This window comes from Alternaria burnsii (genome assembly GCF_013036055.1).
Source record: "Alternaria burnsii strain CBS107.38 chromosome Unknown 750, whole genome shotgun sequence".
Taxonomy (NCBI): Eukaryota; Fungi; Ascomycota; class Dothideomycetes; order Pleosporales; family Pleosporaceae; genus Alternaria; species Alternaria burnsii.
The window spans coordinates 896,690-908,587 of NW_024066108.1; the positions used below are offsets into that span (position 1 = coordinate 896,690).

General features: G+C 54.8%; 4 protein-coding genes across 4 annotated transcripts; 1 reads left to right on the top strand and 3 right to left on the bottom strand.

The window, feature by feature from the left end:
• Nucleotides 1-300: 300 nt before the first annotated feature.
• On the bottom strand, nucleotides 301-2,708 carry GT037_001690 (two-component response regulator ssk1p; the record flags this gene model as incomplete). Its single annotated transcript, XM_038926737.1, has 2 exons — nucleotides 301-648; nucleotides 699-2,708. 2 exons carry the CDS (start codon nucleotides 2,706-2,708, stop codon nucleotides 301-303), a joined length of 2,358 nt encoding a protein of 785 aa, XP_038790029.1.
• A 1,576-nt stretch (nucleotides 2,709-4,284) lies between these two features.
• GT037_001691 (serine threonine-protein kinase ypk2 ykr2) lies at nucleotides 4,285-5,732 on the bottom strand (the record flags this gene model as incomplete). The annotated part of the gene is made up of 5 exons (XM_038926738.1): nucleotides 4,285-4,606; nucleotides 4,657-5,051; nucleotides 5,106-5,230; nucleotides 5,301-5,396; nucleotides 5,453-5,732. The coding sequence occupies 5 exons, from the start codon at nucleotides 5,730-5,732 to the stop codon at nucleotides 4,285-4,287; spliced, it is 1,218 nt and encodes a 405-aa protein (XP_038790030.1).
• Nucleotides 5,733-6,563: 831 nt separating this feature from the next.
• Nucleotides 6,564-7,307, bottom strand: GT037_001692 (v-type atpase; the record flags this gene model as incomplete). The annotated part of the gene is made up of 4 exons (XM_038926739.1): nucleotides 6,564-6,606; nucleotides 6,655-6,938; nucleotides 6,989-7,134; nucleotides 7,238-7,307. The coding sequence occupies 4 exons, from the start codon at nucleotides 7,305-7,307 to the stop codon at nucleotides 6,564-6,566; spliced, it is 543 nt and encodes a 180-aa protein (XP_038790031.1).
• Nucleotides 7,308-7,675: 368 nt separating this feature from the next.
• GT037_001693 (cnh-domain-containing protein) lies at nucleotides 7,676-11,579 on the top strand (the record flags this gene model as incomplete). Its single annotated transcript, XM_038926740.1, has 3 exons — nucleotides 7,676-10,496; nucleotides 10,546-11,408; nucleotides 11,460-11,579. 3 exons carry the CDS (start codon nucleotides 7,676-7,678, stop codon nucleotides 11,577-11,579), a joined length of 3,804 nt encoding a protein of 1,267 aa, XP_038790032.1.
• Nucleotides 11,580-11,898: the final 319 nt, after the last annotated feature.

Consider the following 11,898-nt stretch of genomic DNA (forward strand, 5'->3'; position numbering starts at 1 on the left):
GCGATGTCAAACAAACGCTCTCCTCAAACAAGCGTTCAAATCATGTATGTGTAAGGTGAGAGTCCAATCTCCCCGCACTAGACCTAGAAGCAGATTGCATACAGAAGATGCCCAGATGACCGGCAGACGGGCAGAAACAAGGTGACCAAACGCTGAAGATAAAAAGACGATAAGTGATTGGACAAATGAAAAATACGGCCTTTGGAAAGCGTAGAAGGCCTTGGAAGTGGTGTTGTGACAATTTACAACCGAGTGAATTTTGGTGATTGGTAGCGTGAGAGGATTCGTAGATTGAGAACCTCAGTTGTCTCCACTGTCAACCTCAGCTGGCGGTGTCTCGGCCTCCTCTCGTAGTATAGGTTGCTGTGGTATGACACTTAGACTTTTGCGTTTGTTCTTTCTCTCTACGTCTCCATCTCGCTTCACACCATTTGCTTCTGGATTAGCGGCGGTAGTCGGACTCAGGCTGCTACTCGACTTCTTGTTCGGAGCAATGCTCGAGTAGCCGCCAGAGAGCTTCGATGTGGTGTCGTTGTTCTCAGACTTGTCGGCAAAGTCTTTCCACTTGCGCCATCCGTCAAAGTCAATCAAGGCTTGCATGCAACCCCATTCCTTGACCTTGCGCTCGAGCCAGACGAAGTTGACAGGCTGTGACGTGAGTTAGTAGGAGTGCTTCCATATACAACATGAACTCTTACCTTGGTCAAGAAGTCGTTACAACCAGCCGCCAGAGCCTCATGTCTGTCGCTTTGCAGCGAACTGGCTGTGAGTGCGACAATGATGACGGGGCTTTTGAACATGCCCTTGTCACCAAGACGATCATCCTCAACCAGCTCGTTTTGCTCTTTGCCCTCTGATCCAAGCCTATTGTTAGGGGCCTCGCTGCTGCCACTGCTGAAGACACCGATGCTGTTGACACGCTCCAGCCGCCTGATCTCCTTTGTTGCCTCCAGGCCGTTCATGACGGGCAGCTGAATGTCCATAAGCACCAAATGGAAACCACCTGCCTTCCACTTGGTTACTGCCTCTTTTCCGTTCATGGCGCGCTGCCACCGAACCTTCAAACGCTGCATGAAAGCACCCAAAACTCGCAAGTTGATGATGTTGTCTTCTACAATCAGGACATTGATAGGCGGGACTGAGCCATCCAGAAGACCAGCTGGCAGACTTGGTGGCTCCACCGGTGGCTTTCTCCGCTTCTTCTTTGGGTTCGGTTGGGGTGAGGATATACGCGGGGTGGGTGGAGTCGATTCATGGAGAGTTTGTGAGTGTGACGGAGTTTCGGCAGAAGCGGGTGGGGTGGGTATCGGGTTGTTCGAGGCAGCAGAGTTCTTGGCTTCGGACGCAGAGGAGTCGTGGCGTGGACGGCCTTGTTGAGGGCGGACGGATGTCGCTGAAGAAGGAATGCCGCCGCCGAGGGTGGTCGGGGAGGCCGTGTGTGTTCTAAAGACCTTTGGTCGGTGAGTGTGCGGCCCTCGTCTGGTACCACCGGGCGAAGGGAGTGTAGGCAGGTGCCCGGTGTTGAGGACGGCTATCGAGTGAGGCGCATGGGGTAGGGGGATGCGTGCCTCGCGCTCCTGGCCCGAAGCATTTGGAGAAGGGGCGATGACGGGCATGGGGGGAAAGTACTCGGTCTGGGCATGGGTGCCGTCCTCGTGGTGGGCGTAGTAGAAGGGCACGCGTGGTGAGGGCTTGGGGGTCCGCCGTTGCGGCACGTCGATGATAAGGGCCTCGTGGACGGTCTGGCCGCCGGGGAAGTAGGCATCGAGGGTGCGGCACATGTCTTCCTCGGGGCCCAGGGTGCGCTCTCCTGCCCGCTGAGCATCGCGCGGCACGATGCGCAGCGTCACGTCGGGCGAGTCGAAGCTCCGGCCGAGCGAATTGGCGTACTTTTTGAGAATCATGTCGCGGACATCGTCAACCAGGTCGTCTTCGCGAATCTGCACCAGCGTGGCCGAGGCACTGGGCCGCTTGACCCAGATCTTGCGGTGCAGCATGCCTGCGCTGAAGTTGGCGGGTGCTCCGCCAAAATAATCGGCGACGGTGGGCGGCCCAGTAGCTATGGCAGCCTGGGGGATGTCGGGGACGAGCAGCTTCTTGATTATCTGCGCATCGGTCTTGTTGACGACAGACTGGCGGCGGACGAGGGCGGGCGATGGCGTATGGGACGTGTCGTTGCTGCTGGCGGCGGGGAGAAGGTCGCTGTGGTCGCTCGGTGCGGAAGAAAGCGATGATGGCTCCGCGCGGTTGAGCTCGGCAGGCTGCTGCACTACGGGGTTGATGGGCGTGGGTGCCTCAAGTGTCACCTCTGGACAGACAATGGGCACGTCGTCTGCGTCTGCTGAGGGCTGGCGGGCGTAGGTGCTGGCGGCTGAAGTGCCCGTGTATGTCGAATGTCGATCTCTCGAGGTGTTCAAGCTGCCAGTGCTCCCGTGGACGTCGTCGGCCTGACTTTCGGAAGCCGTTCCCAGCACTTCCGACCTTACCATTCGTGGATCAGCTGTTCTCTCGTCGGCAGCGTCGGGGCTAGACGCCTCAGGCAGCTTCTGAAGAGAGACGCTTTTGCGCAGGGAGCTGGGCGGTGGTGGCTGCCGCTCGCTGCCTGCCGACGACGTTATCGAGCGTGCACTGGCACGGGTCGATGTCGCGCTGCTGCGTCGCAGAAGTTTGGACCGCGCATTGTGCAGCCGCGCCTTGATACTGCTCATTCCAGCAACGAGCCGGAGGCGGCCAGCATGCAGTTTCGAGAAGCGCTGCGAGGCCGTTGCGTTGCGAGAACTCGAGGAAATGTTGGCCTGACTTATTTGGGTCCGCGGCGCTGTGAGAAGCTATCGGATGGCCTTGGCCGGCTTTCCATCACGCGCGGGCAATCTGAAGGAGTCGTGCTGCGGGGGGCTCACGGGAAGAATAGACAATTACGATTAAAACAAGAAGGAAAGGGGCACGATCCGATTACTACAAGACACGAAAAGGAAATGCGTCGTGTTGTGCTTCTTTGCAAACAGGTATTACCATGTTAATCTCAAAGCGCGCTTGGGCCTTGGGGTGCGTTCGTTCACCCCTCTCACTGTTGACACCGCCCAACTTGCCACCTTAAAGCGTGCCCAGTTTGCCTACGTACGCGTTATCCTAGAGACGTCGCTCGCCCAATCTCACTCGACGCTTCACTATTCGCAGCTGAACGCCTGGAGTTGTCTTCACGGACTATCCCAGCACGTTCCTCGCCAACTCATCTTGAGCCAAAGCCCACTGGGACCCTCCCGACTCCTATTCAATCTACGCCCACTGAACGTAGCGCCCGGCTCACCCGCGCACCCATCGTCGATTCGCACATGGGACTCCCGCGTGCATCCATCGCCACATGTATGCAGGCCGTTGAGATAAACTTGATATCACCAACAGCCTACACCACATTTGGCTCCCCCGCGCCACTGTGGCTGACAAGGCCTCGTTTCTGCCCATTGGTTGACATGTGTAAATTGCGTCCTGGTTGACAAGTTACCACGGCCATGGAACACAACAGTCATCGCGAGAAGCGCTTGTCACACCTCAGCCTTCGAGAAACTCGACTCGACTCCATCCCAATGGCCGAGACGCCATGTTAGTCTTATGAAACGTCTGTCCCAGTTCTGTTCCATTGACCGTGCAGTAATCATGCGTCAACCCTTCCACTTACGGCTTCATGTAGCGTCCATATGAGCTTGTCCTTCACATACGACCATAGATTCAAGAACATAGCGCTTCCCGTTCGCTCAGCGGTACTCAAGCTTGTAATCGGCGGATTAGTAGGCAGGTGGGTGACCACTGGCGAATCCCCGCTGTTGTATGTTTTTTGTCTTAATTTTTGCCTGCTAATCCTGACTATACTTCCATGTGCATGAGGATTGCAGCAGACAGAACAAAGGGGACAACTGCAGTACAAACTCGTGACGAAAGAATGATGTCATTGTCCAGACTACACTACTGGATATACAGTTTTACATCAACAATGACAAGTCTTGGGTGGTTGAACGTAGACGACGATAATGGGAATGATCATGGGACACTCATATCCAGGATGCTTTTACGTTCCATATGATTTGTTTGCGCTTCGTGTCGAAACGTAACGATTCTATCCACGCAGCACGTACAGCGTGCGTAACAATGGGGGTACTCGTCACAGTGATCTACAAGGCTTCGTTGTGGACTCCATGCCACATATCCAACGTCCTCCCTTTGTCTTGATTTCGCTCTTCATGTCATATCCAAGACTATCTTCTATCTTCTAGTCTCTTTTTGCGAGGCCTAGAAATCCTTGAAGCTCTCATCCCACTTGTCGCTCAACTCCTTGGTATATGGGTCTCTCTTCTCCGACTCGGGTTCGTATTCATCAAAGTTGCGTGTATCAGCGGGTCCCCTTAGGTGTGGCACAATAGGTCCTTGGACTTCGCGGTTGTACAGTTTCACCCAGTCAATGTTCTTAAACCACTCGTGTTGTTTTACACGTTGAGCACCGCCTGCAACGTTACCCAGTCGCTTGGATGTGTCGACTGTGCAGAGGCCAGAGATGAGGTCGCGCGCAGTGGGGGACATGGCGGAAGGGAAGCGCACACGGCCTTCCACGATCCTAAGACATGTTAGCACTCGTGTCTTGAACATGAATTGAAAGCCGCGTACTGCTCGTAGATCTTCATTGGGTTTTGGTCCCAGAAAGGCGGTTGTCCCACGAGGAACTCGTACACAAGGATACCAAATGCCCACCAGTCGACTGCTGTACCGTGGCCTGTGTTCCGAATGACCTCGGGTGCCAGATACTCGGGTGTGCCGCAGAGTGTGTAGGTCTCTCTATTTTCTACTTTCTTAGCAAACCCAAAGTCCACCAGCTTGAGGTGGCCGTCGGCGTCTATGAGTATGTTTTCGGGTTTCAGGTCGCGATATGCAACGCCTTCCCTCTCATGGAGGAACTCTAATATTAGGACAATCTCAGCAGCATAGAACTGTGAGGTGGGCTCGTTGAATCGCCGTGCTCTCCGCAGATAGCTGAAGACTTCGCCGCCGGGGCAGTAGTCGAGCTGTCCGTCACGTCAGCCAATGACCAGCGCTTATGAAGACGTGTCGCTACGTACCACCATGTAGAGGGAGTCGAGCGATTGGAAGCTTGCGACCATGGTAGTTATGAAAGGGTGGCCGGCAACCTTGGCAAGGACATTGCGCTCGTTCCGAACATGCTCAACTTGCTTGAGGCGGATGACTGGGAGGGTCAGTAGCTGTAGAGGCGCATACCAAGAGAGTACGTTCAGAGCGCATCGAGCGAGACGTACCATCGACTTTGCGCAGGATCTTCAAGGCAAAGACTTTGTTCTCGTCACCCGCCTTTGCGTCCTTCAATCGCACCAGCCACACACGCGCAAATGTACCTGACGTATAGTCAGCGTCCAGTTTTGAGTCTGGCGGCGTGGAGTCGCATGCGCACCCGTGCCCAGCGTCTTAATCAGCTCAAAGTCTTCCTGGCGCAAAACCTTGGAGGAGTGGCCAACAGGCTTCTTTTCCGGATCGATGTCGATCTCGTCGGGGCTGAGTGTGTGCTTTTGCGCCTCCCATTGCGCCAGATGCTGCTTCTCTTCCTCGCGCGGCCTGTCCATGGCGGAATCGGTGCGGTCGTGTAGCGGGCCAGAATGCGACGGCGAGGAGGCCTCCTTCTTGTCCCGGTGGTGCTGCATGGGGTGCAGCATGCTCTTGAAGGTAGTCGTCATGGTGGCGGGTTATGCGACAGCGGCAGCGGCAGCGGCAGCAGCGAGGGGGTGGTGCGAGTAGTGAGTGCGATCGAGGGTTGCAGTGCTGTCAGGGCTCATCCAGGAATCAGTAATTCAAGCAACACATGGCAGCAGGCACAGGCAACGGCGGGGTCAATCTTCGGCTTTGTTTGTGTAGTAAGCAAATGTATCGTGGAAGTCAACCAGGCGGAAGGGCCGGGCTCGTAGCACTCGAGAACCACGGCCAAGGGGACTATAAGCGGGCGCGACAAGTGCTGCGGGGTGGTACTCACTGCAATGACGCAGGACGTGGGATTGGGCTTGAAATAGAGCCGACTTAAGCCAGATGAGACGGCACGCCACTTCTCGACGAGCTCGTTTAGGCTTACCCAGCTTGTACTCTGCAAGTAGAGAATCGTTTCTGTATTAACGCGTTAACATGCGTCGCGAAGGCTGTATCGAACCCGGACACGGCTAATCAAGTTCAAACTCGGGCGTTAGACAACGCATTAACGGATATAACGATCCACACAGCTGGTTGCAGCTTAAACGACAGTCTTCGTATCCGACAACATCAACGGAAGTCCAGTCTACTCTCAGCATTCTGCCATCTTGTCTGTCACTTTGGATTCGATACGGGAATAACATGCTGTTCGATTGTACTAGATTGGCCCAAACTCCAGTGTATTGCAAACCCAAATATTGCAACTCCATGCTTGCATGCTCGTCAACTGTTTCTACACCATGTAGTCGTACAAAATCCATCTCCGTGTCCGCCTTGTTCGCTTGTTCGCTATAACATAAAGTTAAGTGCTTCTCACAGGACTATGCTCAACCACTTGCGCGGGTGTTAAGGATAAGAGCGACAATGAGTCTGGTCATGTTAGTCGTTGGCCAGCCGTTGTCAGTCGCGTCGACGTACCCATAGAGACCCAGAACTTCAGCGAAAATGAGGATGAGGACCATGCCGACGAAGATCCTCGATTGGCGCATGAAGGAGCGCACACCAGCGTCTCCCACGATTCCAATCGCATAGCCTGCAGCCAAACCTGACAATCCGACCGACAAGCCAGCAGCCATGTGCATGAATCCAGCATACAGCGAGTATGTGTTGTCCGGCGGTGGCTTGATGTCGCTGGCGATGAGGACGGATATGACGAGGGCATAGACGGCCAAGATACCGGACATGACGATGGGGATGAGCGACTGGTCTGGTTAGACAGAGCTCCGAGGTATGCTAGGTATTCAACTCGTACCTTCATAATCAGGTCTGGCCTGTATGTTCCGATACCCGCGATGCCGATGCCTGCTTTGGCTGTGCCATAGGCAGCTCCCGCGCCTGCTGCCGTTAGCTCATGCACGTCCAGGTGGGTGTGTCGGGCGTGGTACATCCAAAGATCATCTGGCCAGGGTTCGTATATTAGTTCGACAGCTATGTGGGAACAGTGCCACTCACAGCAAACGCGATTCCGCTCTGGTTGGAGGTTAGCTATGAAGTCATCAACACGGCGAAGGCGAAGCACTCACCATGCCAAAGAATGGCGCGAAGCTGGGCGCGAGCTCGTTTGACGACATGGTGCCTGCTCGGTGTGGACGCAGGTATTCGGCGGGGTGTAGTAGTTGGGAAGTCGGCAGCGGCGCGTGATGGGGGATGCGTTGAATGATTGATAGTCGTTGCGCTGGGCGTTCGTAGGAGAAAGGGCGCTAAACCGGTTTGGGGCAGCACCTGGCCAGCGCTTCTCATACACACGATGCATGGATACGACTACCCCATACTCGCCCTCATTCCGCACCCAACCCACCATAACCACCATCTTTATTCCGGACGGCCCTGGGTCCTCGCTGGGCGGCTTTCACTCCACCTGTCCGAGTCGCCCTTGTTCTCACCCACACCACCTCCCGCGGCACACAGGCCCGACCCGGGCAAGACTGCGTGAAGAGACATGGCCGACTACGGGAACCAGCAACGTCCAGAATATGCGCGCGGCCCCAGCCATGGACAGCCTACGGGTGCACGGGAAACCGCCTTCACCAACATCTTCGGCGCCAGCCCCCAAATGGCCGGCCGCTCGCAGACCATGACCTCGCAGTCTCATATGCGCATGCCCGATAGAGCTGCCACAATGTCCAGCCAGACCGCCGATATGATGCAGCGCGCCCCGCCCTTGCGCCAGCCAGTCAATGGCTATGATCGTCGCCCTCATCCTCAGTACGATCAGCGTCAGGGCCCCAGCCCCGGAGAGCAGCGGCCCATGGACCCTCAGAATCAGTACAATCGCCCCATGCCGAACGGCTACGGCCAAGACCCACGATACCACCAGGGACCACCGCAGCCTCAACGCCAGCCGCAGCCCCAGTACCTCCCCCAGCCGCTTCGCCCAGAGCGCCAGCCATACGGCCAGCCCCAGCGATTCGACCCGAGAACCTCCCCTCCGGGCCAGCCCCCCTTCACCAAGCCTATACCCAACCGCTTTCCCGGGCCCCCTGGCCCTGCCATGAACTCTGATCCGTATCGCTCGCAGTCGCTGGCTCTGAATCCGCGCCCGCAGTTTACTCCTGGCGGCCCTTCTCACCCCTCGCAAGCCAACACCTTCCGCCAACAACCATACATGAACCACATGGCACGCACGACGGCCCAGGGTCGTGTGGTGCCCGAACGCCCCGACGAGCGCACAATGTCCATGACTTCGTACACCCAAGTCCCAGAGCACACACAGACGATGAGCGGCAGGATTATTCCGAATCGGAGGCGAGAATCCGGCGGCTCTGAAATGGCACCGGGACCGCCCGGACACCCACAATCCCACATGAACGCTGGACTCCCGCCAAATCCCAGAAGCATCAGCCAAGGCAACATGCCGAACCAGTCCCGCACCATGTCCATGGCTTCGACCATTGTGCCCCCGTCAGAGCGGACAAGCACCATGTCTTCCATGACGTCGCGTCCTGATTCCACCCAGACTCTGGGTAGCAACGCCAGCAACAACAGAACCTCCAACCAGTCCATGACATCGCTCTCAACAGCTAACCAGGTTCCTGCTGCTCAACGGCGCGCTCCTCTCGTCTATCCCGCCTTGCTATCAAGAGTCGCTGAAACTTTCCAGGACCGAGTTGGCCTGACAGAGAAAGAAAAGGACGGGCTTGTGTACAAGAGTGCCTTTACGGGTGCAGATGCAGTTGATCTCATCTCCTTCATTATCAAGACGACGGATCGTAATCTAGCACTACTCCTCGGTCGTTCCCTCGACGCCCAAAAATTCTTTCACGATGTCACATACGCCCACCGGTTGCGAGATTCCACCAACGAGATATACCAGTTCCGTGAGACCATGGTGGAGGACAAGTCTGAGATCAATGGCGTCTTCACTCTTCTAACTGAATGTTACTCTCCCACGTGTACACGCGACCGCTTGTGCTACTCGATTGCTTGCCCACGCCGCCTTGAACAACAGGCTCGCCTCAACATGCGCATTCAGCCTGGTCTCAAGCGTGAGGAATCCAGGGCGAGTTTGCACGAGGATAAAGATAATGAGGAGCAGAAACTGTGGATCAACACGGTGCCTAAGGAGATCTCTGACAGTGTATCGGAGAAGGAACAAAAGCGGCAGGAAGTCATTTCTGAGCTCATGTATACCGAGCGCGACTTCGTGAAAGACCTGGAGTATCTCCGAGACTTCTGGATGAAGCCCCTCCGTAACCCCGCTACTTCACCTATCCCCGAGCATCGCCGCGAAAAGTTTGTCCGCACAGTCTTCTCAAATTGCCAAGAAGTCTACATGGTCAACTCTCGCATGGCCGAACAGCTCACAAGGCGCCAGCAAAAAGAGGCCGTGGTTCGAAACATTGGAGACATATTCCTCGAGTATGTGCCACATTTTGCGCCTTTCATCAAGTACGGTGCGAACCAGCTCTTCGGTAAGTACGAGTTTGAGCATGAAAAACGTACAAACACCGGATTTGCCAAGTTCGTCGATGAGGTAGAGAGGATGAAGGAGTCGCGAAAGCTCGAGCTGAACGGCTATCTCACCAAGCCAACAACGAGATTGGCCAGGTATCCGTTGCTCCTGGAGAACATTGCAAAGTACACGGCCGATGATAATCCGGACAAAGAAGACATCCCCAAGGTTATTAAGATCATCAAAGAGACTCTATCGAAGGTCAATGTGGAATCCGGAAAGGCAGAAAACCATTTCAATCTGATGCAGCTCAATAAGGACCTCAAGTTCAGGCCCGGAGAGTTCGTCGATTTGAAACTGACCGACGAGAACCGACAATTGGTGTTCAAGGGCACTTTGAAGAAGACTCCAACAGAAACCACCGGTGACATCACGTGTTACTTGTTTGACCATGCGGTCTTGCTGGTCCGGGCAAAGACCGTGAACAAGCGCGAAGAACAGAAAGTCTACAAGAAGCCCATACCGCTAGAATTGTTGGTCATCACACAAATGGAGGAAGTCAACCCCAAATTAGGCATTGCGAAAAGGCCATCGGCAAACTTGATTGCCGGAAAGGCTATTGCAGCTGCTACTCCAAAGAACAACGATCCAAAGCAGCAAGGATATCCCATCACCTTCAAGCATCTTGGAAAGGGTGGTTACGAGTTGACACTATTTGCCAGCACTCCGATCTCTCAACAGAAGTGGATGGAGCACATCGACACGCAGCAGCGAAGTCTGAGGGAGCGCAGCAACATCTTTACCAAGACGATCGTCAACGAGGGCTTCTTCTCTCCGACCATCAGAGTCACTTGCGCTGTTCCGCTGGGTATGTATTCAACTATCGCACTCAAAAGTCTCACACTAACGCTCAACAGACGGAGGTCGCAAGCTGGCTCTTGGTACGGATGCTGGTGTTTACGTCGTGGAACGAAAGCCAAAGGACGCTTCGATGCGGCCCAAGCGTGTATTGGATTGCAAGGGCGTAACTCAAATCGAGGTTCTCGAACAACACGCAATCGTGCTTGTTTTGGCCGACAAGACGCTATACTCTTACTCAACCGAGGCTCTGGAGTCGGACGAATCACAGGCTATGGTCAAACGACCACGCAAGATTTGCCATGCCAACTTCTTCAAGGCCGGCATCTGCTTGGGGCAACAGTTGGTCGCTGCAGTCAAGACGTCCGCCCTCTCGACGACCATCAAGGTGTACGAGCCGAAGGAGCAGATGGGCAACAAGAACAAGAAGTCAGGATTCGCGAAGATGATGCTCTCCACCAGCGGAGCAGACCAGCTCAAGCCGTACAAAGAATTTTACATCCCCACCGAATCGACGTCGATACATTTCCTGCGGTCCAAGCTCTGCGTTGGCTGCGCGCGCGGTTTCGAAGTCGTCAGTCTGGAGACGCTCGAAACGCAATCGCTTCTCGACCAAGCAGATACTTCGCTCGACTTTGTCGTACGGAAAGAAAACATCAAACCAATTCACATCGAGCGTATGGCAAGCGAATTCCTCCTATGCTACACGGACTACTCATTCTTCGTCAACCGCAACGGCTGGCGAGCGAGACCCGACTGGAAGATTACATGGGAGGGCACTCCACAAGCTTTCGCTATCTTCAATCCCTATATTCTTGCTTTTGAGCCTAGCTTTATTGAAATACGGCATATGGAGAGCGGAGGTCTGGTGCACATCATCACAGCCAAGAATATTAGATGGCTGCACACATCGACACGCGAAGTAAGTCAACTACATCAAATGACATCTATACAGAATGTTGACCATGTCCAGATCCTATACTCCTATGAAGACGAACTGGGTACCGATGTCATTGCCAGTCTTGACTTCTGGCAGACTGCAAACGGTGGAAAGCAATCGCTCGATGTCCAGCGCGCATATGAGAAGAGCTAGACTTGACGGTAGCCCGCAACAAAACCTCAACGTCGAGCCTCTACTCTCGGACATATGAGCACGAAAGCCGTAGCGACTGCATAGCCGTAGAGCTACAAATGCACGACCCATTCCGCTGACGACTGCGTTGCAGTTCTCCTTGTCATCAAACTTGTCAACGGTGGCATACGACATTACGGTTAGGGAAGCTCAGGAAGTGCCTCGATCGAGCCGCGGGCGGCGGCAATGGATCGATCACATTGATTATTACTCCCTTCTCCAAGGTCAAAGAGGAGTACATTTGTATCATAATAGAGTCGCGCAGTGATTGATCTCATGG